This window comes from Oncorhynchus tshawytscha, linkage group LG23, assembly GCF_018296145.1.
Source record: "Oncorhynchus tshawytscha isolate Ot180627B linkage group LG23, Otsh_v2.0, whole genome shotgun sequence".
In the NCBI taxonomy this organism is placed as follows: Eukaryota; Metazoa; Chordata; class Actinopteri; order Salmoniformes; family Salmonidae; genus Oncorhynchus; species Oncorhynchus tshawytscha.
The window spans coordinates 11,852,892-11,875,969 of record NC_056451.1 but is presented as its reverse complement, the minus strand read 5'-3'; the positions used below and the strand labels follow the sequence as shown (position 1 = coordinate 11,875,969).

The following is a 23,078-nucleotide window of genomic DNA, read 5'->3' as shown; positions in this document are numbered from 1 at the left end:
TGCATCCACTTTTGACATTTTATTGAGGGTGAATTATTAAACTATAGCCCATGCATCCTTGTACAAGTAGCCTACAGTAAAAAGACCGTTGCGGTCTTGCATTGCAGGGATGGTGAATGAGTAGCGTTGCTTGGATCTAACGCATGGCTGATATGGACAAAGGAAAGGTGGAGGGAATATTTTTTATTTTTTTTCCATACGTGAGGAAAAACGCGGGGGTTGGTTTTTGAGATGCCACAGGCTTGGGAACCTGAGACGGAATGGTATAACGGGAGGGCGGTGCGTTTTGTCTCAGCAAGGAGGGGACTGTGTACCAGACGGGGTGGAGTGATGCATCGCCTAGCCCCTCTCCGTTCAGACGGCCTTGTGTCCCGTTTGCCTAGAGCTGAGAGAATACTGTATTGCAAGTAGGCCTATAGCAGACAGAGAGAGGGGCAGGTCTATGGGAGGGACTAGCGCAGAGGCAGAATTGGAAGGAGGAGGGGGCGGGGAGGCGGCACGGGTGCTGTTTCTCCAGTCTCTTTCCCCTGTCTTTGTCTCACACTCTTTTGTTAGCCATGCCTAGCCTGCTGGTTCTAGCAGGGATCATGGAGAAAAATGGGGGCTACGGCGGGGATCTAGCCGGCTCCGGGTACGGAAGCGAAGGTCTCCTAGTGCCACCCGACGAGGAAGAAGACGACTCCCGTGCCCTGAGGGTCGCGCTGGGCCAGCTGTCTCTACTGGGGCTTGGTGAAGGCGAGGACGGTGGTGGGGCTCCTGGAACGGGAGTACAGGATCGGAGTAACAATAACAATAACCATCACAACCATACCAATAATATTGGCGTAGGTATTGGTGACACAGGGCTTTTGCAAGGGAAGAACAAGTTATGTGTCCTGTACGAGGGTTCTTCAAGTGAGACGAAAGGACGAGGCTGCAACATAACAGAATGCGTCCCCGTGCCCAGCTCAGAACATGTGGCCGAAATAGTGGGGAGACAAGGTAAAGATTCCAACCAAATGTTCCTATTGAAAGTTATGTTGCAGTTCTGAGCTTAACGTGTCTCCCTGTAGTTTGTAGGGTGTTTTGATAACGCTCTATAACTGTTACGTTAGCTGGTGTTATTGATATAGAAAAGGGAGTGGTGTTATTTTTTTGTTGTATTCTTCTACACAGGCTTCCTTACCACTCTTTGGCCATGGTAATAAATCTGTTTCAAGTTAACACACAGTGGCAGAAACTGCAACATTGTTGCAACTAGGCTCAGTTCTATTGTCTGTCTAGTGAATTTCAAACGTGGGGAGACACAAAGCAGGACTGTAACCGTTACCTCATGGGCGCATTATTCTACATCCAGCCATCAATGTCAGCTCACAGACGCACACTTCAGGCAGGGATAGCACTTGCTTCCTTTGTCGTCTGAACGCGCGAGACTGTTAAAAAAACCGCAACGTGCTGCTGGTAACGGAGGAATCTCGTTCGCCCTGAAATGTTTACAAATTATTTACTCTCTTTATTGTGAATAGAGCTTGTATTTGAGTGACGATTGATGTTTTCAAGCTGTTGTTTTCGGTTTCGTAAATTCAAATTATGTTAATGGTTTTTGTTGCTGACTGCCCCAGTGACACAATTAGACAATGGCAAGTGTGTTTCTTTATATTCTCTTTTCTTGAGCAGTTTAAAAGTGAATTCCCAGATTTAAGATGGATATATCTGTGTATTGAGTAATTGTCGAAGACCTCGACATGAACTTGAATGACAGCAGCTGTCAAACAAAGGTGTGAAAGTGAGGGGAGGGGTACCTTATTAGGCAGTGTTACCAGTAGACACTTGGGATGATCATAGGAATCGAAGCGTGACTCAGCCAGAAGTTGGACCAACGTGTCGAGTTGAATGTTGTGTGGTTCTTATATTTTCTGATATAAAATAAGAACAAATAATAACAAAATATGTTGCCTTTTTAAAACCTATTGCCCATATTGTTATTGTGATCAACTCAAATTGGCTATTTATCAGACTGTAATATATTGATTCTCCAGATTGCTTGTAACCTGTACAACTCTCAGAACCAGCAACGTATTGCTTTGTGCTACATGGTTGTTTTTGTTTGACTGCACCTATTGTTGACTAGCTCTGTTGTGATGAGTCCAAACGATACAGAGGGGTTGGTTAGACAAGCAGGGATAAATGGATGGGTCGATTGTTGGAGGGTCAGAGGCACTGGGCATTAAAAGGGAGTCACACCCAAACCAAGGACTCCCTCACCTAATGGGGGGGTTAAGGGAAACCAATTCAGCCAGTGGATCCTAATTCATGTTTTGGGGGTTACACAAATCCACAGGTCCCCACAATGTCAAGTGGGTCCAAGGCAGCAGAGACCATTTGCTTCAACTCCATTTTTTCCACAGATGTGGGGATCTGGTTTTTGTTGTGCCGTTAAGTGCCCTCATCTTCCTGTGCGTCTCCTGTTCGTTACTCTGAAGTGTTTTAATAGGGTAACTGAAGACAGCCGGAGGGTGGATCCAGTGAGCACAAGTGCAGCAGAGGGCTTTGTGTTGACTGAGAAGTACTGATTTGGGGGATTGGGGATGAGCTCTTTTGATTCAGGGCCTCGTTAGTTAGTTCACATTCAATGCCCTCCTTCCCAGGGTCGACTACTGCCTGGTGAATCTGGCAAGTCAATGTCCCGTCCTGGAGAGGCGAATGTTATCATTTTCTCCTTTGTCAAAGTCATTTGAACTGATTCCGGGGGATGCTTTTTGTGTCGTCTAGGGCTGTAATTATTACGACTTTAGGTCAAGGGTGGGTTTGCTGTGCATGCGCCACTAACAATGCACACAGTACTGGAAAGCATGCTCTCCAAATAAAATACATGACATACAGTTGTGGAATTATCTAGAATGATCATTGTAAAGGTTCCAGTGGAGTCCTTTTCTTTGTCTCCTCTGTTCATAGTTTTAAGTTTTACGTTGCCTATTGGCCTCAACTTAAATATTCACCTTCCTGCTTCAAAGGATCACAAAACCTTACATCTATCCTAAGTTAACACATGGTTTAATATAATAACATTGTGGTTATTGCATGAGTTATAACTGCCATACATATATGTTAAATAACTATCATACATATTATAAAGCCTGAGTGTTCCATCTAACACCATCATGCTTGAACCCCAACTAATATCACCACCGCCATCGTTCTCAATAAATAAATAATAAATGTAGTTTGAACTCTTCAGCCCTCAGAGCCTCACTGAGTCACTCAGTCAGTGCCATCCAGGCTTCTGAAGTTAGTGCCCTAGTAAGTGGGGCTATTTAGTAGCATTAGGGAAGCACACCTCCCTCGGTTAGAGGTGTTCAGACATTTGATCCACACTGCTAAAGTCCCTGCCCAGGGACTGCAGTTGAAAATAAGCAGGCTGGCTAAAACGGGCACTTTTATAGTAATGTTGATTAATGTGTACTGTCCCTGGTAAAACGGCATTTTAATAAAGAAAGTAAAGTAAAGCGTGTTTAGGCTACTGATGTAATGGTGTGCTGTGATTTGTAGTGCTACTCAGAAAGACGAGCTGAGACCTGAACATAAATAAACATGAATAAATTGCTAGTTATTGTTACCAGACCATGGACATACATAAGCCTCTTAAAGTCACTGCTAAGGGGAGACACTCAGGGATTCTTAGGGGTGGAACATAAACTTGCATTTCAGAATGAGAACGGTAGCTGCACACCTGCGTATATGTCACCACAGGCTGCCGTAGTGGGGCGTTGCATGCCTTTTCCTGTTGGGTGTAATATACAGTGTATGGCTGTGTTTACCATATCCCTCTTGACCTCAAGAGCTCTTAACCACCCTACTCTACAATTACTCATTTTTTATTCCCCTCTTGTATTATTACCTCGTCTCAGTATTAGAGCCGAAGGTAATTTGACATGATATAGCATTAGCCTGTACTCTCTCAAATCTAGACTCTCGCTAAACGCACTTAATATTGTCAGCTTTTACACACTGATCAAAATCAGAACATATGCACTGCAATAGATGACCCAAAAATGATGTATGTGTGGACCGGAGGTACCAGACTTGTCAGTTCAAAGAGAGGGGCTGGTTGTTCGTGGCAACACTGTTGAATGCATCCATAACTGTCGCCTTAGCACAGAATAGTTCTGATGTCCTTTGGAAATGGGTACAATAACTCATCTGTTTAGCAATGTTAGATATAGGAAATCAAATAATGGGGTGTTCTACTTTGAGGTCTACAGTCTCTTCAATTATTTCAGATTGTACAGCAGATTGAGACTTGATGCCATGTGAAAACATGTGACTTAGTAATTATAATCTTGGCAGAAATGGGGGAAAAAAGTGTAATACTGTAAAATGTTGTAAGGGGGATAATGACTAGTGAACATTGCTGGACTGTCTAAAAACTCTGAAGTTGTGAGCATTTTAGACCAACATTTGCCACCTTTTAAAAGGGTATGTCAAAGGTCAACTATAAATTCTGTCTTTGTTTCCATAGAAGAAGAAAAAAACATAAAAAATTGCTTTGTATTACCATGTAGTAGAAACAATCTTAGGTATTCCAAATTCCTCATCTTTAACGAGTGTATTAGAAAATTGAATAAAAATGGTGTCCTTGGCTTTTAAAAAACTTTTTCTTTTGTTTCTGCAGGTTGCAAGATCAAAGCCTTGCGGGCCAAGACCAACACCTACATCAAGACCCCCGTGAGGGGCGAGGAGCCTGTGTTTCTCATCACGGGCCGAAAGGAGGATGTGGCTCTGGCCCGGCGCGAGATCATCTCTGCCGCCGAGCACTTCTCCATGCTCCGAGCTTCCCGCAACAAGCTGGGTGTGTCCTTCAGCGGTTCCCCGCCTGCGCCTCTGCCGGGCCAGACCACCATCCAGGTGAGGGTGCCCTACCGCGTGGTGGGGCTGGTGGTGGGGCCCAAGGGTTCCACCATCAAACGCATCCAACAGCAAACCTGCACCTACATCGTCACCCCTAGCCGAGACCGTGACCCCGTCTTCGAGATCACGGGATCACCTAGCAACGCCGAGAGGGCCCGTGAGGAGATCGAGGCGCACATTGCATTCCGAACGGGAGGTCTGCATGACCACAACAACGAGAATGACTGCTTGGGGCCGGATGGCGGCAGCCCAGTAGGCTCCGGGGGTCTGGAGAGCCGCCTGCAGCAGGTGTGGGGTCTGCAGGGGGGCCAGCGCAAGCCGTTGACCAGCAGCTTCCGCCAGAACTTCTCAGATGCCATGGTTGGAGGAGAAGGAGGTGGCGTAATCTACAGCAAGGGCAACTTCAACAGCCCTGGAGAGAAGCCCTGTTCCTACTTTGGCTCAGAGGGCACCCAGAGTTGGGGAGACCCAGACTACCCAAAACAGGTGGCCTTCTATGCCCAGCAGCGCTCCAAGAGCTTTGGAGGCCTGCCCCTGCCCCTGACCAGACTCTCTCCAGGCCTTCCTGACCCCTGTGGAGGGAACAACGGCAACTCCTCGGGCACCAGCATCACTATTCTGTCTGGCTCTCCTCATGCCCAGGCCCGCCGTGCCCACAGCGAGCCAACCTCGGGCGCAGGGTTCCCTGGACGCCTCCCTGTACCGGACTCGCCACCAGCCATCCTCCGGGACTGCATGACCTGCTTCGAGAGCAAAGTGACGGCCGCCCTGGTGCCCTGCGGCCACAACCTCTTCTGCATGGAGTGTGCCATCCGCATCTGTGAGCTCAACCATCCAGAGTGCCCGGTGTGCCACACCCTGGTCTCTCAGGCTATCCGAATATTCTCCTAAAAAACACCACGTCAGTTTTTAACATTCGTTTTATCACAGTGTTTGTTCTACAATTATTTACTATTATTATTATTATTATTATTATTATACTTTTCTTTTCTCAGAAAATGTTTTTAAAAAACAAGCAGATATTTTAGAAGGCACTGCTTGCTTTACTAAAAAGTATAAGAAATATTTTGAATTTTTTCTTTTATATATATACATATATATTTTATAAAAGTTTTGTTTATAAGAAAAGTATAGTACCTAGCATTTTTTCAGTTTTTTTTACTGCTGCTGTTTTTCATTCACGAATCACAGTATGGGCGGAGTAGTAGGAACGTGAACATTTTACGATTCAGATTTATTTTACCATGAAGTGGTTTTATATGGAGAAAAGGAAGGAGGTGATCATTGAGGTTCAGTTTAACTCCCTGGTATCTTATCTGTACCTGAATGATATGGGAAGTCAAAATCAAACAGAAGGAAAAAGATTGAATCTTTCATTGCACCTTATAATCGTCTTAGTTTCGGATAGTCAGATTAATGATTGTCAATCATCCAGAAAAATGACGTAGCTGATGAAAAGGCAAATCCCTCAATGTGGCTCGAAAAAATGGAACAAGCTTTGATATTGTCATTGAAAGTCTAAATTTGTTCCAATCGAAGGACAGACTATTCCATCATTGTCATCTTTCTGACATTTGTGTCCCTTTACAAGCTCGTTGTTATACCTGGTAGTCCTCCCTAAACACCTGTTAGAATGGTAACAATATGGGACAGAATAGCAGACAAACGCCTTTCTTTATGCAGATATGTCTTACAGATTTCCTTTTTCACAAAGAGGTGAATGAATGAATGCTACACATTGTATTGCTGAAATATCACTGCAGTTTGGTGAAAAGTTTCAGCGATGCCTGTTCCTCGTGGCACTTGAAAAGCATGTTTCTTTCACCGGTGTTAAGCACTGATTTAATTTGTGAGGTCAAAAGCCTTGGAATTCGTCCAGTTGGCTAATTTGGGAGATCCGTCTCCCCGACGGACTAGTTTCAAAGCCAACTTATACCCACTTTATTGTCTTATGTGGTAATTTAGCTGTTATCTGAATGATGTAGGACAAAAACGAGAGCCACTTTTGACAGGCATCTCTCTGAGGTTTGCGCAGTTAGAGCGTCAGCCATTAGAGTGGACAGAAGCTGAGGAAAACACTGAGCTGTTCTCTGAATTGGTAATAGAGTGTGCCTAAATGGGCAAAAAGCTCCTAGAATACAGTACCACCATCCACAGAGCTCCCTCGCCACCCCCGTCCAGCAGCTTTGTATTTTAGCTCAGAGGCCTCTAATTATCAGAGCTGTGCAGAAGCAGGTGTTTTAATAGCCCCCTCTTTTTCTATTTTCTTTGGGAGTGGCTTCCCCCCCCGCTTACTGTTCGATCGTTGGCTGTTGAAGGTAGTAATGACTGCAGCTGACCCAGAATGCATTGCCTCCCTGAGTGGGGCATATTGTCTGGGCCCAGCGGTGGCGTGGGCCCGGAGTGCTCGGACACGGCCCGGAGAGACTCATTGATAATTAGGCAAATTGGCCGATCCAGGTGCGGACCATGTGGCGACCCTGGTGCTGAATGGGGGGGTGAGACAGAGTCCCGGCGTGGGCTGCTGACCGCCCCACCCCTCTGTCACAGGCACAGAAGGTCCAGTCTGGGTGCAGCTGGGCAAATGGGACCCCTCCTTCCATATCCCCCTCCCTCTTTCCTTCTCTGCTGCTCTGAGCTATCCCTACTGGGGAGAGGGGCCTCCTTTGTCCCAACACTCAGGAAAAAAGCAGCATATGAAAGAAAGAGACCAACTGAACAGGCTGCCAGCTCTGAAATGAGAGTGAGGGGACTTTGGAGAAAGAAAGGATATCTACAGTGTCAGTAGATTCAGTAATTACCTTGTGTACAATTCTGACACACAGATCCAATTCTTTGAAATGCCCCACTGAACTAGATGTCTCCATGTGTTCTCAATAAGATAAGGGTATGAACACATGCAGACATATATCATTTAAGAGTGCGAGGAGTCTGATCACTTGGAGTTCATCGCCCCCCCAATTTGGATGGAGGCCTTTGTGACAGAGAGTGAGTGCAGATCGAAGTTTCCATAGAGAGCCCCCCCCCTTTATCTCCTGTCTGTATGGGACATCCTGCAGCTGCCCACTCACCACAGACACACAGGCTTAGCCAATGGCAGGCTAGCACTGGGCCTTCAGAATGAAATCAGACGATTGTAATTGACAGGAAAGCGGAGGAAACGCCCCATTTAGCCACCACTCATGCTGAATCAAATTACACACCCTTTGCCTCTGCCTTAGCCCCAGCCTGGGGATTTCAGAGGGAGGGAGGGGGGATTAGAGCCGTTGGAGGATAAGAGGGGGGCTTTTTGGGGTGGAGAGAGAGAGAAGGCTGCTCTCAAAGAAAAGAGAACCTGCAGATCTAGTCTTTGTGAGAGGGGTAGTTAGAAGGCTGCTGCCTCATGTTTGCTGGTGGTGGCAGGTGAACAAGGATATGCTGGTGATTCAGCTGGTCTCCCACTAACACTGCATCAGATCGCTCTATTAAGTTGTTTTTTCAGGAGAACTCTTTTGCTCAACTTTTGTCCATCAAAATATATTGAATAGTTACAATAGACTGTTGTCCCTAGTCTAGGCAGCAACAGAGCCCCCCTTTTCCCCATTGTATTGTCAGCAGACCACTCCTGTTGTCCATGGACTGTGAAGAAATAGAACTGTACTTTCAGAGTATCTAAATTCTATTACATATTTAGAAATTAATTGACTATTTATTAATGGGGAGAACTGCACAGTGGTTTGGTCTGAACTGTCAATGACAATTTCAAGGCAGTATAACGCTGATAACTGAATATAGTATTTTCTATTCTTTTTTATTTTGTTTTAAGCCTGAATATTTTGTATTAAAAGATAAATGTTGCTTTCACTTTGGCATGAAAGTTTAGTGACATACAGTAGGCCTTCAATAGTATTGCCCCTTAAAAAAACATTCACGTAACTATTTGTCAGAAAAGAATGTGAATCAACCGGGTTGGGTGGGATTAAATGGAATTGGGAAATTAGGCTCTTAAACCCTTTACATTAAAATATAGAGTAAAGCACGTTATTATAAGAAAACACATATAATTAATACCAAACCGACCACTGATGGTGAATATTTCTTCATAGATTTTTGAAAGACATGCACATAAGGTTTCCCTATCATGTTTTTATAATATAATTATTGTTATTCCTTGTAGTCGTGGTATTATGGGAGACCTCTCATCCATTCAGTCAGTACTGATGACTTGGTTGAGTTTGCACTGGTTTAATGTAGAGGGCTTTTTAGAGAGTCTCACTGTTTTAGAGGCTGTGGGAGAAATTTGCATTGTGCTTTATGAGAAAGGATTCTGCGCATCTGTGTATATATATATATATATATATATATATATATATATATATATATATATATATATATCAGTAATTTACATCCAGTCAAATCCAGCCTGCTATATAAGTGGGATTTTGATTATTTTTACAAGGTGAAAATATCATTTTGAATTTGTTTGTTTATGGACTTTTAAGATCACTTTGATATATATATATATATATATATATATATATATATATATATATATATATATATATATAAAATGTCCCCTCATCCTTAAACATAAAGAAGTATATTGATAGGCTACTTATATGTATGGATCTAATAAACTTAAGCATTTCATCAAGTCAAATATATAGATAAGAATACCACAATACCACATACTGTAATGATGAATACAGGGCTGTATTGATGTTTCCACTGACATATACCGATACATTCTCTCAAATATGTAAAGACGTGTTCTAAAATATTCCTAGATCCTTTTGGATGAATCAGGTTTTATGTACATTAGGATGAAAAGCAATAATGTCAATACTGCAACAGTAAACAAAAGAGCCAGTTTAGTAAATTCATAGAATTCAGCACCATCCATAACCTTGATTCATTTGAATATTATTCAATTTTTGGTTAATATCTTCTAAAAATGCATATGGATTTATGCCAATGTAGGATGAGAAATGTAATTAATTAGTAACAGTTTCAGGCACAATAGCATGTTTTTGTTGCTTTCCTACGTCTTGCTTTTAGTAATTTTTGACTGCTTAATCCCGTCTTTTTAACATTGAATATTAATAAGACTGCAAGTATACCTCAAATACAGGGTGTGCCAACACCAGTGCAACCTGAAGAGTTCCTCCTCTTCGTATATGTGGAATTTTGAGATCACAATACCTATTATTTGGAAGAAACCAATTGCATTGTACAAGTAAGCTTTTCAGTGTAAACATACAATGCTTTTCAGGAACATAACATGAACAATTGAGGCATTTCCTGTCTGTCGAAAGCAGGAAGTCATAACAACTTAAATCACACACTAAAGTAGACACAATGGCAAGACAGAAGGTTGGATTATTTCCATAGGATCTATCTAAGACCTCTTCCATATGAACTTATACTGATGCCCAATGCATTGAGCCAAACATTTTCATCACTTGGGAAAGTAGCATTTATTTAACATGTATTACTCTGTTTTTATTCATGTTTAGGGGGAAACGTTTATAGTTACCATAAGCATATCATGAGAATATATTTCAGTTTTTAGATTGGTTCCAAAACTTATGTAGCTGATTTGATGGCACAATTTAATTATTTCTTTATGCTGTCTGTTATAAGTAGTCATTATCCAGCATTTAGCTGATTTAAAATAAAAGGTCAAAAGGTAGCCAAAGAACAAAACCTTGGAAGAGGTTCGAGGACATCTATAGAAATTATATTGCTAATCGTAAGCTTACAATTCTACGAATGTTAACACATTTTGACCTTATCATAGTTTGGATTTATTGATGAAGGTGGCTGAGGTCAATACAATATTAATCAGCTTTTGTTTTTAATAACCCGCTAGTGATAGTTTTGTCAAAAGTCATACAGCATACAAGCTTCAGTCAATATCTGTGAAATGGAGCTTGTCTCAATAAAGACATCCTGTTTCAGTTTGGTCATTTTTTATGCTACAGTAGCTTCAGTGATCAACTATCCAATCACTGCCCAAAGACACCAGTCCTAATGCATCACCCTCTTAAGTTGTATTTATATTGGTATTATTGCCAACTTAGATTTATGAATAATGATGTCAATAAGTTTTGCTTCATCACAGCTCTTAATATGAAAACGCTAGACTTGTCTTAGGAAGTTTATGTTTCTTCAGAATGGGGCAGGGACACATAATAAATGAGAAAAATAAGGGTTAGAGATTTGTCTTTGTTTACAATTCTGTTCAAATTCATGTTGAATTTCAGCTGAAGGGCTAGATTTGTCTCAAAGACCCCAGACTGAACAATAGTTGAATAATGCATAAGAAAGTTGTTAAGATTACACAAATACCCTGCAGTACCTTTGTTAGAGTTCAAAAATAATACTGCAGTTTTAATTTAATATTGTTTCTAGTTAACTTTATTCTCCATGTTGAAGTATGATAGCTGAAGTTTAGTACAGTACATAAGAGTAAAATTAAGATCCCATGGCATTAACATATTTCATCAACATAACCACAAGGTGTATAAAAAGCTTTAAAGAAATTAAGATGGACATATATTTAATTCCATATATTTACCTTGAGGTGTAATTGATATAGAAATTCAAATAATGACTGTCTTATAAGATGAGGTATAGCTTGATATATGCACCCAGTCACCCAGTATATGAAGTACTCCACTTCCTTTAGTGGAGAAACAAAGATGGCGGTGAGAACTCTTAGGGGGATGTCTATTTCATTAACTTTTTTTCAATTGTTAGTGTTCTTTATAATATATTAAAGTAACCGTAGAAACTATGAACAGTTTTCTTCTCTTTAACAAATGTACAACTCTTTATGCATTATGTATAACAATAATAGCACCCCTTTCAAGGAGTGATAGGAAATCCTTTAAATTGACGCACTTAAGCAATTATTCTGACCTATCATAATCACAAGATGAGCAAGTAATGCATTTGAATGTAAAACAAATTACCATTGCACTCTTTTTACCTTTTGGTTTATACATTTTAAAGTGAGCTGGAAAGAATTTGTGAGAAGGTTTCACCGCAGTCTATAGAGTTCTTCCACATACATTTATAGAAAGCAACTTTAAAAATGAATATTATTAGTTTCTTAAATCTATTTTGCTAACATGGGTTATTATTTCATAGAAAGACGAGGATTAAGTCAGTTTCAGGATGTTATTTATGAAAATCTTAAAATGAAGAAAACATATTTATGAGTAACCTCAAGAAATTTGTTTTTTAATTAAAAATACAAGAAGTTAATATATTTCTAAACACAGGAAAGTTGGTTTCTACTAACGGTTAAAAAAATAAAATACGTTTTATTTATGAAAGTTATGGACTCACCTCCACACTGTATTTCATTGTAAATTTAATATAAGCTGATGTGGGTTCCCCATAGCTTATATTTTAACTTCCAATATGCACTATTTAAAAGAACACCAGTGCATTCACAGTGGAATTATGACAGAAAATAATATAATATTTTTAGGATTTGGAGTTATTTTAGTCACTGAGCATCAATATTGTGCCTCAATTACACACCTTGCATCAGCACTCTCTCTATGCTGCCTGCTTACCTTTTCCCCTTTGACTAACCCCATACTGACTGGCCCCATTACACATTTCCTCTGGAGTCTTAACTTGCTTTTATTAATCTCTAACTTTTTATGCTAACACAGCTTCAGTTGTGATTGCAATGCTGAGAACGAGTGATTCAGGTGTCCCACAGGGGCACATTCAGAAAAACACATTCATATGTCTACTACTTGGGACCCTTTGTGATTGATAAGGCAAGAGAGGACATCATCAAAGCCTTAATGAATGATTACCTGAAAATTGGGCTCAAGTTTCTTCGTGAAAACATGACAGGCTGAGAACTGAGCTGAGTGATCAATAGTTTAGCACATAGGCACACTGTGTAGTAGATCTATGGTAACCAGCCACACACACACACATATTCATATCCGTACTAGTTTGCATGTATCTTGTATGGTCACCTAGACTGGATAAACACCACAGATCCTTTGCGTTTGGTTTTAACACAAGGGGTCTGGGGCTGGTTGTTCCTTGTAGATTTTCATAGTTGGCGCCCCTTCAGAAAACAGAAAAGGACAAGTGTTTCAGGTGAAGCAAAGAGAGGCCGTTTCTGTCCCCATGTGACACGGTCAGTATTTTACCCTTTTCATTTTCTCATCCCAGTTCTATAAAAAGGGAAGGAAAGCTTGATTGTCATTCCTTCACATATGGATGAACCTAAAAATGTATTTATTTAATCTCAAAACTAGGTAGTTAAAAGTGAATATTTGTCGTACAATTCAACATGTCAGGACGGTATTTTCCGCCACAACTGACTGAAGCAGGGGGACTGAAATGACCTTCACGTCGTCCTCTTCTGAAGGGGCCACCGCAGTCGGACAGTCTTTGGTAGTGTTTCTTCAGATTCTCCCGGCACCGTAGAAGTGTTTCATACCGGTCTTATAGTGGTCTTAGTGCATTAGTTTTGGGTCAGCATCTCCTGGCTTTAGTTTCTGGTTTCTCTGTGATCAGTGAGAGAGGGTTTGCCATGTGGCTGGCCGTCACTTTGATAAAATAAAGTCTTCTTTGAACTGTTACAGTGTGTCATGCCCGCAAGAGGCATGTGATATTGCAGGTTTATTTCTTAGCACATGTTTTTGTGAATAATTTGATATTTTATTATTGTATCTGCACCATATTAGTTTTGGTTTCTGTTTTTTTTTTTTCAAAGATTCAAGATGTATTGTAAATGTTTCTAATAAAACAAAAATGAAATAATTTCCAATGGATGCTCTGCTTTGTCGCATGAGTATTTTAAAAAGTTGCAGTTGTGAAATGGCAAACAATTGCCATACAGTAACTCCAGTATGCCATTTTTCAATGAAAAGTAGGCACATAAGACATAAAATAAGGAGCAAGACTTAAGAAATGACATTTATTTATACATATGCAATCTAAATATACACATGAGAATTAACATTTTTAAAAACCTAACCTTTACTACCCAATTTACTATTGGGAATGCCACAAGGGCGAAAAAAAACTCAGCAGGATAATGACTGTTCACACTGTTGACCTTTTGGCTGTGGTAATGGCACCCTGAAACCTTCCCCACACCTCCCCTCTTTTGCCAATCTATCAGATCTATAAGGGCTAGCATCCTCCGTAGTGCTTACTCTTACCAACATGACAGAACTACACGCACCCAGAAAAAAGAGAAAATAAAACCATACAAAGAGACCTGGGATACTCTTATGGGATATCCCAGAAGGCATGATACTGTTCGTTACAATGGTGTTAATTTACAGTAAAACAAGCCGTCTTGTGTACATCAGAGACCCAGCAGCGGGCAAGGCTGAGTGCCCTTACTACCCATCTCTTGCAACATGAGCTGTCCATCCATCCAGGAGAGCAGGGAGGGCTCCACTGAGACCATGGTATATGACCAGCACCACTACAACCAATATCCCCTCATCACCCTCCCATATCTCCACAGCCACAGGGAAAATGACAGCAATTCAGTTAAACCAGAAAAAAAAGGATGGTTCACGGCAGTAAAGGAGCAAGACTGGTTTGTTAGCAAAGAAGATAGGCCTATGTGAGAAAAATTGCTGCGCACAAAGTACTTTGTAATGGGTTTCATCAGAAGAGCAAACTTTATTCTGTGTAAAGACAAAGGGAAGTCAAAATGCACTGATAAAATGGACATGAAAAGTTCTCCACAGACCCCCATTTTGTGCAGTTTAGATTGACCTGACATTCGACCAGGTACATTTGGGATGAGATGGCATAACTCCTCGTGTCCCCATTAGCCAAGGGTAGTTACATTTAATAACTTCCTCATAAAAGGATTTGATTACCAGTGAAATCAAGAACAAAAAGATAGAGGACACCCTTCATATATAGTAAGCAGCTTCAGATCAAACCCACCCAGTGTTGCCTGTTAGCACATACCCTTTGGTCAAAGAAGACCTCAATATAGTGTTAAATAAATATCATTGGGACAAACTCAAATAAGTTTGGGAGGAGCTGACTGACAATGGAGGGGGGTCTTCGCAGTGAAGTCAGGTCTTCGCTGCCGAATCTTATTGCCCTTTGCTATTGAATTGGGTGAGTTCACAGGCTTATTAAATTGAGCTGACAATGGGGGATCAGTTCACAATGAGTGAGACAAAAACTGTGTAAAGATATGGCGGACCATGCCCGAACACGCTCAATTTCTCAATTCATGTAAATTAATTCAAATCATGTCCTCTTTCATATTTAAAACCGATCAAGTCAAGGCATAACCATAAAGCTTATTGAATTAAATGGGGACAGACTTCACAGAAGAAACAATGTAAAGAGGCTACAGAAACACTTGGTTGCCCCCGCCCCCCCCCCTTTGTATCTCCCCCTTGTTTCTGTCTGCCTGTATCCTTGTCTCTAGGTTTCTCTTCATCTCCCAGTCCTCCCTCCCAGTCTACCTGTCTGTCCCTGACTCTCCCTGTCGGTGGTGAGGCCTCAGTTGTTCTGGCAGCAGGCACTCGACTTGGCAGCGTTCTGCGTGGGCTGCACTGTGATCGGCACCACATTGGAGTTGGGCGAGAAGTCGGTGTCGCTGCGGCCCGTCATTTGCCTCTGGGACACGATGTTGTAGATGGCTGCAGGAGACAGACAGAGACAAGTGAGAACACAACAGTCGCTGTTGGGTTGTTAGGTGATGAGAAAGGAGCGTGTTTCGTCAAACACTACAGTGGATACAAAACTCACAACAAGATGGTAATGCAATGGGGACCTAACAGCATTTCACTTTCCAGGGTTGTGTAAATAAATACCAAAACAAACATAACATGGAGACAAGTTGTCATAGAAACCAGCAGCACCCTGTGGCTCCTAGGGACTGAACTTCTGCACCTTCCCTAGGATTACTCGAGTCTGGCACGCAAAACTAACTTCAGACTGACTCATACATGCCACTGACTGATGGTGAATCCCCAAGTCACTTCCCCGCCTCTAAATTAGCAAGAGCTTGAAAACAAGCAGACAAGATGACCTAAACTAACCCTTGATCTGGTATTTCAATGACTAGGTACAGTCAGCATGCTTCCCGGGTCAGGGAGTCTCTAGTTCAATTCCTACATGGCTGTGTTTGAGCACTGCTATGCACTCTGTTCTCCTCTCTTAAATTAGCTAATTAGAACTATCATTAGCTCAAGTTTCTATGAATGAAAAATTTGTTGAAGAGTAGAATGACTAATTGTACAAATGCAGGCAGTGGGAATTGTATGTGGAGGGGGAAAGCAGAACACAAATAGCAGGGAGCATGCCGACAGCCATTTATCAACTGATTTGAAGGCCTCAGTGAGAGGCTTGTTCCTTAGACACTCTTGGGTTTTTGAGTTGGCCGTTGCTCATTTTCTATTTTATAGCGGCCACGCATTAACAAGGGCCTTTCTAAGGTGTGGCTAATACGTCAGTAAGTTGCTCTTGTAGAAGTACTTAATGTGAGTTGTTCTGGGTATGAGGGACTAAATTGTGTCTTCCTAAAACGACGAGACATCTGGAAAGCTCATATTTGCATTCCAATGTACATATTGCAACCAGACCCAAAATAAATGCTTTAGTGGTTTCCTGACAAACATCAGATCTGATTGAGGATCACTTGATTGTCTGAGTGTCCTTTGAGCATGCCAATTACAGATGCTTTTGACCTTAATAAAAATGTCAGGTACTGTTCAATTTACTGCAGAGTAATCTTACAGTAGAGGCCTCGTAATAACCTGGATTTTGCTGCCATCTATTGGTGGAAGATGAGTCACCGCTGAACAAATGGATTACAAAGCTCTCAGAGTACAAATAAATAAATATATACACACTAAAGGAATGTTTGGTATGGCCGTTAATATAAGATGATGTGTGAAGGGGGGGCCTTTACGTGGACAAGTGACTCTTTTTAAGCCTTTTAAGTGTTAGAGTAGGCCAGCTCTTTCACAAGATGGCATGATTCTGTGTGCACTACAGGGTGAATACAAGCTGCTTTGGGGCAATTTCACTTTAAAATGTATACCAAACAAAAACCATTGATTTCAAAGTTGAACAAACCATAGAACCCTATACATAAAAAATAAATGTAACAATTTCCATCGAAAATGTTACAAAAACACATTTACAGGAAGAACTGTGTAGATACAAAGTTTGGTAACAGAATAAAACTGAGGGAGATTTTACCATAATTCTGCAGTTGTTCCAATAATTTACTGTAAAAAAATGTAATCAATGGTTTTTGTTTGGCAACGATTTTAAAGTGAAAAATCAGAGTAGCAGTGTAATTCCGTAACGATGGAACCGCCCCTTGTTAAATTCACAAGCAGTTCTAGTGTATATGGTAGGCAGTGTACACTAACCTGTGAGAATGGTCTGGAAAGCCAGCTCCACATTAGAGGAGTCTAACGCTGAGGTCTCCAGGAAAGACAGTCCATGCTTCTCTGTGGAAAGTGGAGATTTTTTTTTTAAATAAAAAAACTCAGGTATTGTTCATTGTCCGTACTAGTAGGCACTTCATAAAACAGCCATCCAGTCATTATACGTCACCAATGAGGCTATTTTCAACAGCCACCACAGAATAGGCTAACTGATAAAAATGACATGTCGATGACCCTTCGTAGTCGTGCTGCATGAGCCAACCCTGGTGACAAATCAATAACAGAAATTGAACGAGAGCCTGTGGTATCACATGGCATGCTTGTTTACTCTACACAATGACGTCTTCTAGAACAATTCCATTCATTCATATATAGCCACTCTTATCAAGAGCAATTTACAAGTCAAAGTGTATTCCATGCATGAAATAAGACTCAAGGTCATAAGTAAACACTTGAACCATTATGCAGAGCTACAAATGATAAGTGTGATAAGATGGAAATGTCACATTGGAGTGTGTAGAGTAGCTAAAATCACAAGTCATAATGGAGCCAACTCAACTGGCTTTTTTTCAATTGCTGGGGATGTGCATTCAGAACCAGAAACAGCTGTTAATCACTGACAGAGGCAGCCTGATAGGAGCTCTGTTGTCTCCACATCAAAGAGCAGCCCTAAGGGGGAAGTAGACAGTGACAGAGAGTGGAGGGCATTCCCTTGTCCACTGCGAGGCTCAGGTGCATCACTTTCCCCAGGCCCAGATTATTTTTTAAATGTGTTTGAAATGCCCTTGTTCCAATAGGGAAAGCAAGATTATGGTAATACTTATCAAAAAAATTGTATTGTGTTGTTCAACTTGCCACATCGCTTTATATCCACTGCTATCGCGAATAAAAAAGTAAAAATTATTGAGGGAGAAACAACTCTCCTGTACTGTCCCCTTGGCTTGTAATGGTGTAGTAGAATCAACACAAACAGATCAAGTAGCTCTAAAACTAGTTGATGTAAGGGTACCTGCCAAGGCCTTGGCCTCGTCCGTGGGCACGGCCCTGAGGTGGCGCAGGTCACTCTTGTTGCCCACCAGCATGATGACGATGTTGCTGTCAGCGTGGTCCTGCAGCTCCTTCAGCCAGCGTTCAGCGTTTTCATACGTCAGGTGCTTGGCGATGTCGTACACCAGCAGAGCCCCCACTGCCCCACGGTAGTACCTACACAGGGGACAGGAGAAGAACTAAGTGTTACTGGGAGCAGCTGAGCATTGGCTGAGACAATGGAGTGGTAGATTTAGTTTGTCGTTCCCTACATGAAATGCTATTGCATACATCATAAGTAAAGGACTCAAAGTTGTCAACAAGATGAGAACATTAGTAAATTATCAGAAGTAGGCTGGAATGTTCTGTACGCACAAACATCCACAATGGCTGGGTTTGCACAGGAAACCCAAGTCTGATATTTTTTCTATTAGTCAGTCATTTGACCAATCCCATCAGATCTTTCAGAGCTCATTTCTGAAAAGATCTACAGGATTGGTCAAATGACCAATTAGTTAAATAAAGATCAGAATTGGGCTGCTTGTCTAAATGTTGCAAATATGTCAAAAGATGCCTGGCAGACAGACACAAAACAAAAATCTCTATGCGTGCAAGCTGTGTTAATACTCACGCGGAGGTGATGGCTCTGTAGCGCTCTTGTCCTGCCGTGTCCCAGATCTGGGCCTTGACGGTCTTGCCCTCCACATGGATGCTGCGAGTGGCAAACTCCACCCCAATGGTGCTCTTGCTCTCCAGGTTGAACTCGTTACGGGTGAAGCGGGACAGCAGATTACTCTTCCCCACTCCAGAGTCCCCAATCAGCACCACTGGAGCACAGAGAGAGGAGCGAGGGCATGAGTCAGACAGACACCACCAGAATAACGATACAATATGTTACCCACTGTACAGGTGTTGACAACTTGTTTCCTACGATGTCAGAATAGGAACACTCAGTGGGGGTAAAACAGGTCTGACAAAGACAATCATGGGAGAAGATATGACAGCTCCTGATTGGGTCTAATAGCATTGTGCCATGTGTCTGCTGCTCTGTTAGTGATTAACGGTCTACTGAGAGGGCCTGACTGTACTTGACTGTAGTTCAATAAGAAATATTTGTGCAAAACACAGGCCATCTGGCTTGTTTTTGCTATAGACAAAAGACCCATGACATGAAGTTTCAAACTTTGTGAGGGAGCGCCTAGGCTAAGTATTGTCTTGAATGAACAAAGATTGATTTAATTGACCAAGAAGGTGATGCCTTGTGAAGTTCAGCCTATTCACTTAGCAGCACCACCTCTGAATCCTGCCCTTATGGAGCAATGAAACATTTGGCACATGTTCCCGTTTTGACACCCATTCATTTCCAAACATAAACGGGGGTGTGTTGGGAAAGAGGATTTTACAAGGACTGAAATCCAGGTGAGTCAGGAGGAAAATCCTAAACTCATAAGCTCACCACCTTGTTATTAGGAAATAGGAACTGGTTGTGTGTTGACGAGGCCTTATTGACACATCTCCCACAGAATGTAGGCAAAGCTCATCACATGAAAATACTACAGTGGCGCAGCAGACACAGGTAGAAACCTGCCTACCAATTGACAATTGCGCTGACTGACTCAAGCTAGGAGAACCTAACAAAAGTTAACTTGCTCCACAGGCAATTCATCAGCAACTCTCCATATAAGTTAGTAACATGAGAACTGTGACTTTGTAGTTCCAAGAATATCCTTGTCAGCTGCAAGAAGGACTCTGAACTACAACTCCATTAGACTAGCCTATCTGGTAACGCTATCTGGTAACCGTGATAATACGGTGGTTGTCCGGGTTAGGGGAGGATTTGGCCGGCAGTGAAGTCCTTGTTTCATCATGCACTAGCAACTCCTGTGGCAGGCCGGGAGCCGTGCACGCTGACACGGTCACCAGGTGCACAGTGTTTCTTCCAACACATTGGTGCGGCTGGCTTCCAGGTTAAGTGGGTATTGTGTCAAGATGCAGTGTGGCTTGGTTGGGTTGTGTTTCGGAGGATGTACGGCTCTCAACCTTCGCCTCTCCCAAGTCCGTAACTGGAGTTGCAGCGATGAGACAAGACTAACTACCAATTGGATACCACAAAATGAGGGAGTAACAGGGTACAAAAGAAGATATCTAAATTCTATTTCCCAATACAGTATAAGGAAGTTATTTTAAGTAGGTCTATCTTATCTAGAAGTCGAATCAACAAGAAAGCATTTCATTATCTGTAAAGAGAGCACTCAGTTTAAATAAGCACTCAGTCACTTAAACAAGAAAGCTGGTCAACTTGCTGTGCAACATTTACAGGCTCCTTGTCGGAAGCAGTGATTCAACCACTCACCTGACTGACTCATGCCTAAACAGTGAGGGTGCAGTAAAGAAAGAAACTAAACGCAGGAAACTGGAGGGGGAGGAACCTACTGGTTATGTGGCCTACTGACAGTCCTCACTTTAGGCTCTATGGGGCAGTGCATTCTAGCTGTGTAGCACTGAATTCAGATAATTGTGCTATTTGGCCAGCACCAAGGTATTTTATCTGAAAGTGAAGTTATGCTCATCTTCCCTACTGTCAGAGCCCTTCTGTATAGGGACACACACACACTCACTTGAATCATGCAGGTCTTTCCAGTTTGACAACGAATGTTCAAATGTAGAACCCCAAAACAACAAAGGACACTGTGCTCTTTATTTCCCTTGTCCAGGACAAAACAACCCACAATGAAAGTAGTTAGTGTAAGTAAGTACAGGGGAGCAGTAAGTATCCACTATCATTGTAAAATATCAATTGTTGCTGTATTCTTACAAATGTAGGCCTACACATTCTCATATGTAGGCCAAACAATAGGCTACAGTGCATGTGCACAGAAAAGTCTGGGAAAGGTACGACTAGACAACATAGAACCCAAGGACCAGACAAGTCATGTTGAGAAGGGGCCAATAAGCTTTCACTCTATGCTATCAGTTAGATGAATTAGGTATCATTTGGCCAAGGTCATCTTTACTCCACTTCATTCAGATGTAAACAGATCATGGAGATGACCGCTTTCTCTAAACCCAGAGTGACCCACCACGACACCAGGTCAATGGAATCCCTACAAACAGAATGCTTAAAGGCTAAACCATGTGGTCACTGGTCACCTTAGGGCAATCGGTTTGAGTAAATATATTTTGAGGTGTCATCCTTCCATAATCAGTGGGCTACATGACTCCTGTTGACCAATACTTCCTCTCCTGATGATTGCGTCATATGCCCACCACAAGATGACTAAACAGATGTCACTTTGGATAGCTACATGGTGCTTATTAAATGTCTCTGTGCAGTGAGTGCTGTTGCAATCAACTAACCTACTACACAGTTGCATCCATATTTCTACTGAATTGAAACAATAGTTACAGAAATTCAGAGTGAAGTTGTTACTGTAACTGCTACGCATTATCTTATGTCATTGAGAATTGATTTTGGCAGCGCTCGTTACGTAGTTGCAGCAACACAGTCCGATTACTTTTGACAGGGCGGAAGCGGCGACAAAATAAATGTATTATATTGAAATCGGTGTGGCGCTGAACCGACTCTAGGTCGAAATGACTACACTCACGACATGACAATGTCCTAGTAAAGTATCGTAAACACACTCACCTTTGAAAAGATAGTCATATTCGTCTTCTCTATTCGTCATTTCTTCAACGTTTCTACCTATGGAATGTGAAATGTTCAAACCCTCCGGTGGTGGTTTCTCTGTTCAATTCGACAAAACTTCTTGACCATTTATCTCGCAACCGACTGCTTCGGTAGAACGAACAACCGGGTCAAAAAGGTAAATAATCACTATATCAACGTCTCTAATATATTATTCGACTATAGGTCTCATATTTGACTGTGAAATTTTAAAAGACAACAAACTACCTTTCACAAACTTTCGACTCCTCTTCCCTACCACTTGTAATTTGCCATTTCCGAGCGACGTAACATCGAGTTTCTAGCCCCGCCCTTTACCCAGTTTCGACTGGCCAATCGACGACAGATACCGGTCACTGGCTTTCCTGTGATTGGTCTATTTTGTTGTCATTCATGATTTGCCTCCATTGATCCTACTCATCGCCTCTTGGGTGACGTCTTCGGTCTCAAGGCTTCCAGGTATGCTGATGCTGCGTTCAGAACAACTGGGGACTCGGATCTCGGAAATCTCCGACTTCGGATATCAGTGCGTTCAAGACAACTGGGAACTACTGGCACACAGCTCGGACACCCATGCATTCCCCACAAGACATGCAACCAGAGGTCTCTTCACAGTCGCCAAGTCCAGAACAGACTATGGGAGGTGCACAGTACTATAGAGCCATGACTACATGGAACTCTATTCCACATCAAGTAACTCAGGTCAGCAGTACAATTTGATTTAAAAAACAGATAAATACACCTTATGGAACAGCAGGTACTGTGAAGCAACACAAACATAGACACATGCATACAAACACGATAACATACGCACTATACACACACATATACACTTGGATTTTGTGTTATATATATGTGGTAGTAGAGTAGAGGCCTGAGGGCACACAATATGTTATGAATGTATTGTAATGTTTTAAATGTATTACTATCTTAATTTTGCTGGACCACAGTAGTAGGCAGCAGCTAATGGGGATCCATAATAAATACAAATGCAAAACTCAGGAAAAAATAATTCTGACTGGGACAAATCTTTTTGAACGGTCATCCAACTTGGAATTCCAGGTCGG

General features: G+C 41.9%; 2 protein-coding genes across 2 annotated transcripts; one reads left to right on the top strand and one right to left on the bottom strand.

The window, feature by feature from the left end:
* Window positions 1-484: 484 nt before the first annotated feature.
* On the top strand, window positions 485-9,364 carry LOC112222966 (RNA-binding protein MEX3A). Its single transcript, XM_024385853.2, has 2 exons — window positions 485-981; window positions 4,652-9,364. Exons 1-2 carry the CDS (start codon window positions 558-560, stop codon window positions 5,776-5,778), a joined length of 1,551 nt encoding a protein of 516 aa, XP_024241621.2. The 5' UTR covers window positions 485-557; the 3' UTR covers window positions 5,779-9,364.
* A 4,450-nt stretch (window positions 9,365-13,814) lies between these two features.
* LOC112222967 (ras-related protein Rab-11A) lies at window positions 13,815-22,302 on the bottom strand. The gene is made up of 5 exons (XM_024385854.2): window positions 21,973-22,302; window positions 18,955-19,150; window positions 18,307-18,500; window positions 17,280-17,360; window positions 13,815-15,536 (listed from the first exon to the last, which is right to left on the bottom strand). The coding sequence occupies exons 1-5, from the start codon at window positions 22,010-22,012 to the stop codon at window positions 15,397-15,399; spliced, it is 651 nt and encodes a 216-aa protein (XP_024241622.1). The 5' UTR covers window positions 22,013-22,302; the 3' UTR covers window positions 13,815-15,396.
* Window positions 22,303-23,078: the final 776 nt, after the last annotated feature.

What these genes read in the sequence shown, in the direction of transcription:
- LOC112222967 (XM_024385854.2), bottom strand. Translation starts at nt 22,012, where the DNA reads ATGACGAATAGAGAAGACGAATATGACTATCTTTTCAAAG. An exon ending in ATATGACTATCTTTTCAAAG is followed by an intron (nt 19,151 to 21,972) that starts GTGAGTGTGTTT and finishes TCTGTGCTCCAG; the next exon opens with TGGTGCTGATTGGGGACTCT. An exon ending in TTTCCAGACCATTCTCACAG is followed by an intron (nt 15,537 to 17,279) that starts GTTAGTGTACAC and finishes TGTCTCCTGCAG; the next exon opens with CCATCTACAACATCGTGTCC.
- LOC112222966 (XM_024385853.2), top strand. Translation starts at nt 558, where the DNA reads ATGCCTAGCCTGCTGGTTCTAGCAGGGATCATGGAGAAAAATGGGGGC. An exon ending in CGAAATAGTGGGGAGACAAG is followed by an intron (nt 982 to 4,651) that starts GTAAAGATTCCA and finishes TTGTTTCTGCAG; the next exon opens with GTTGCAAGATCAAAGCCTTG.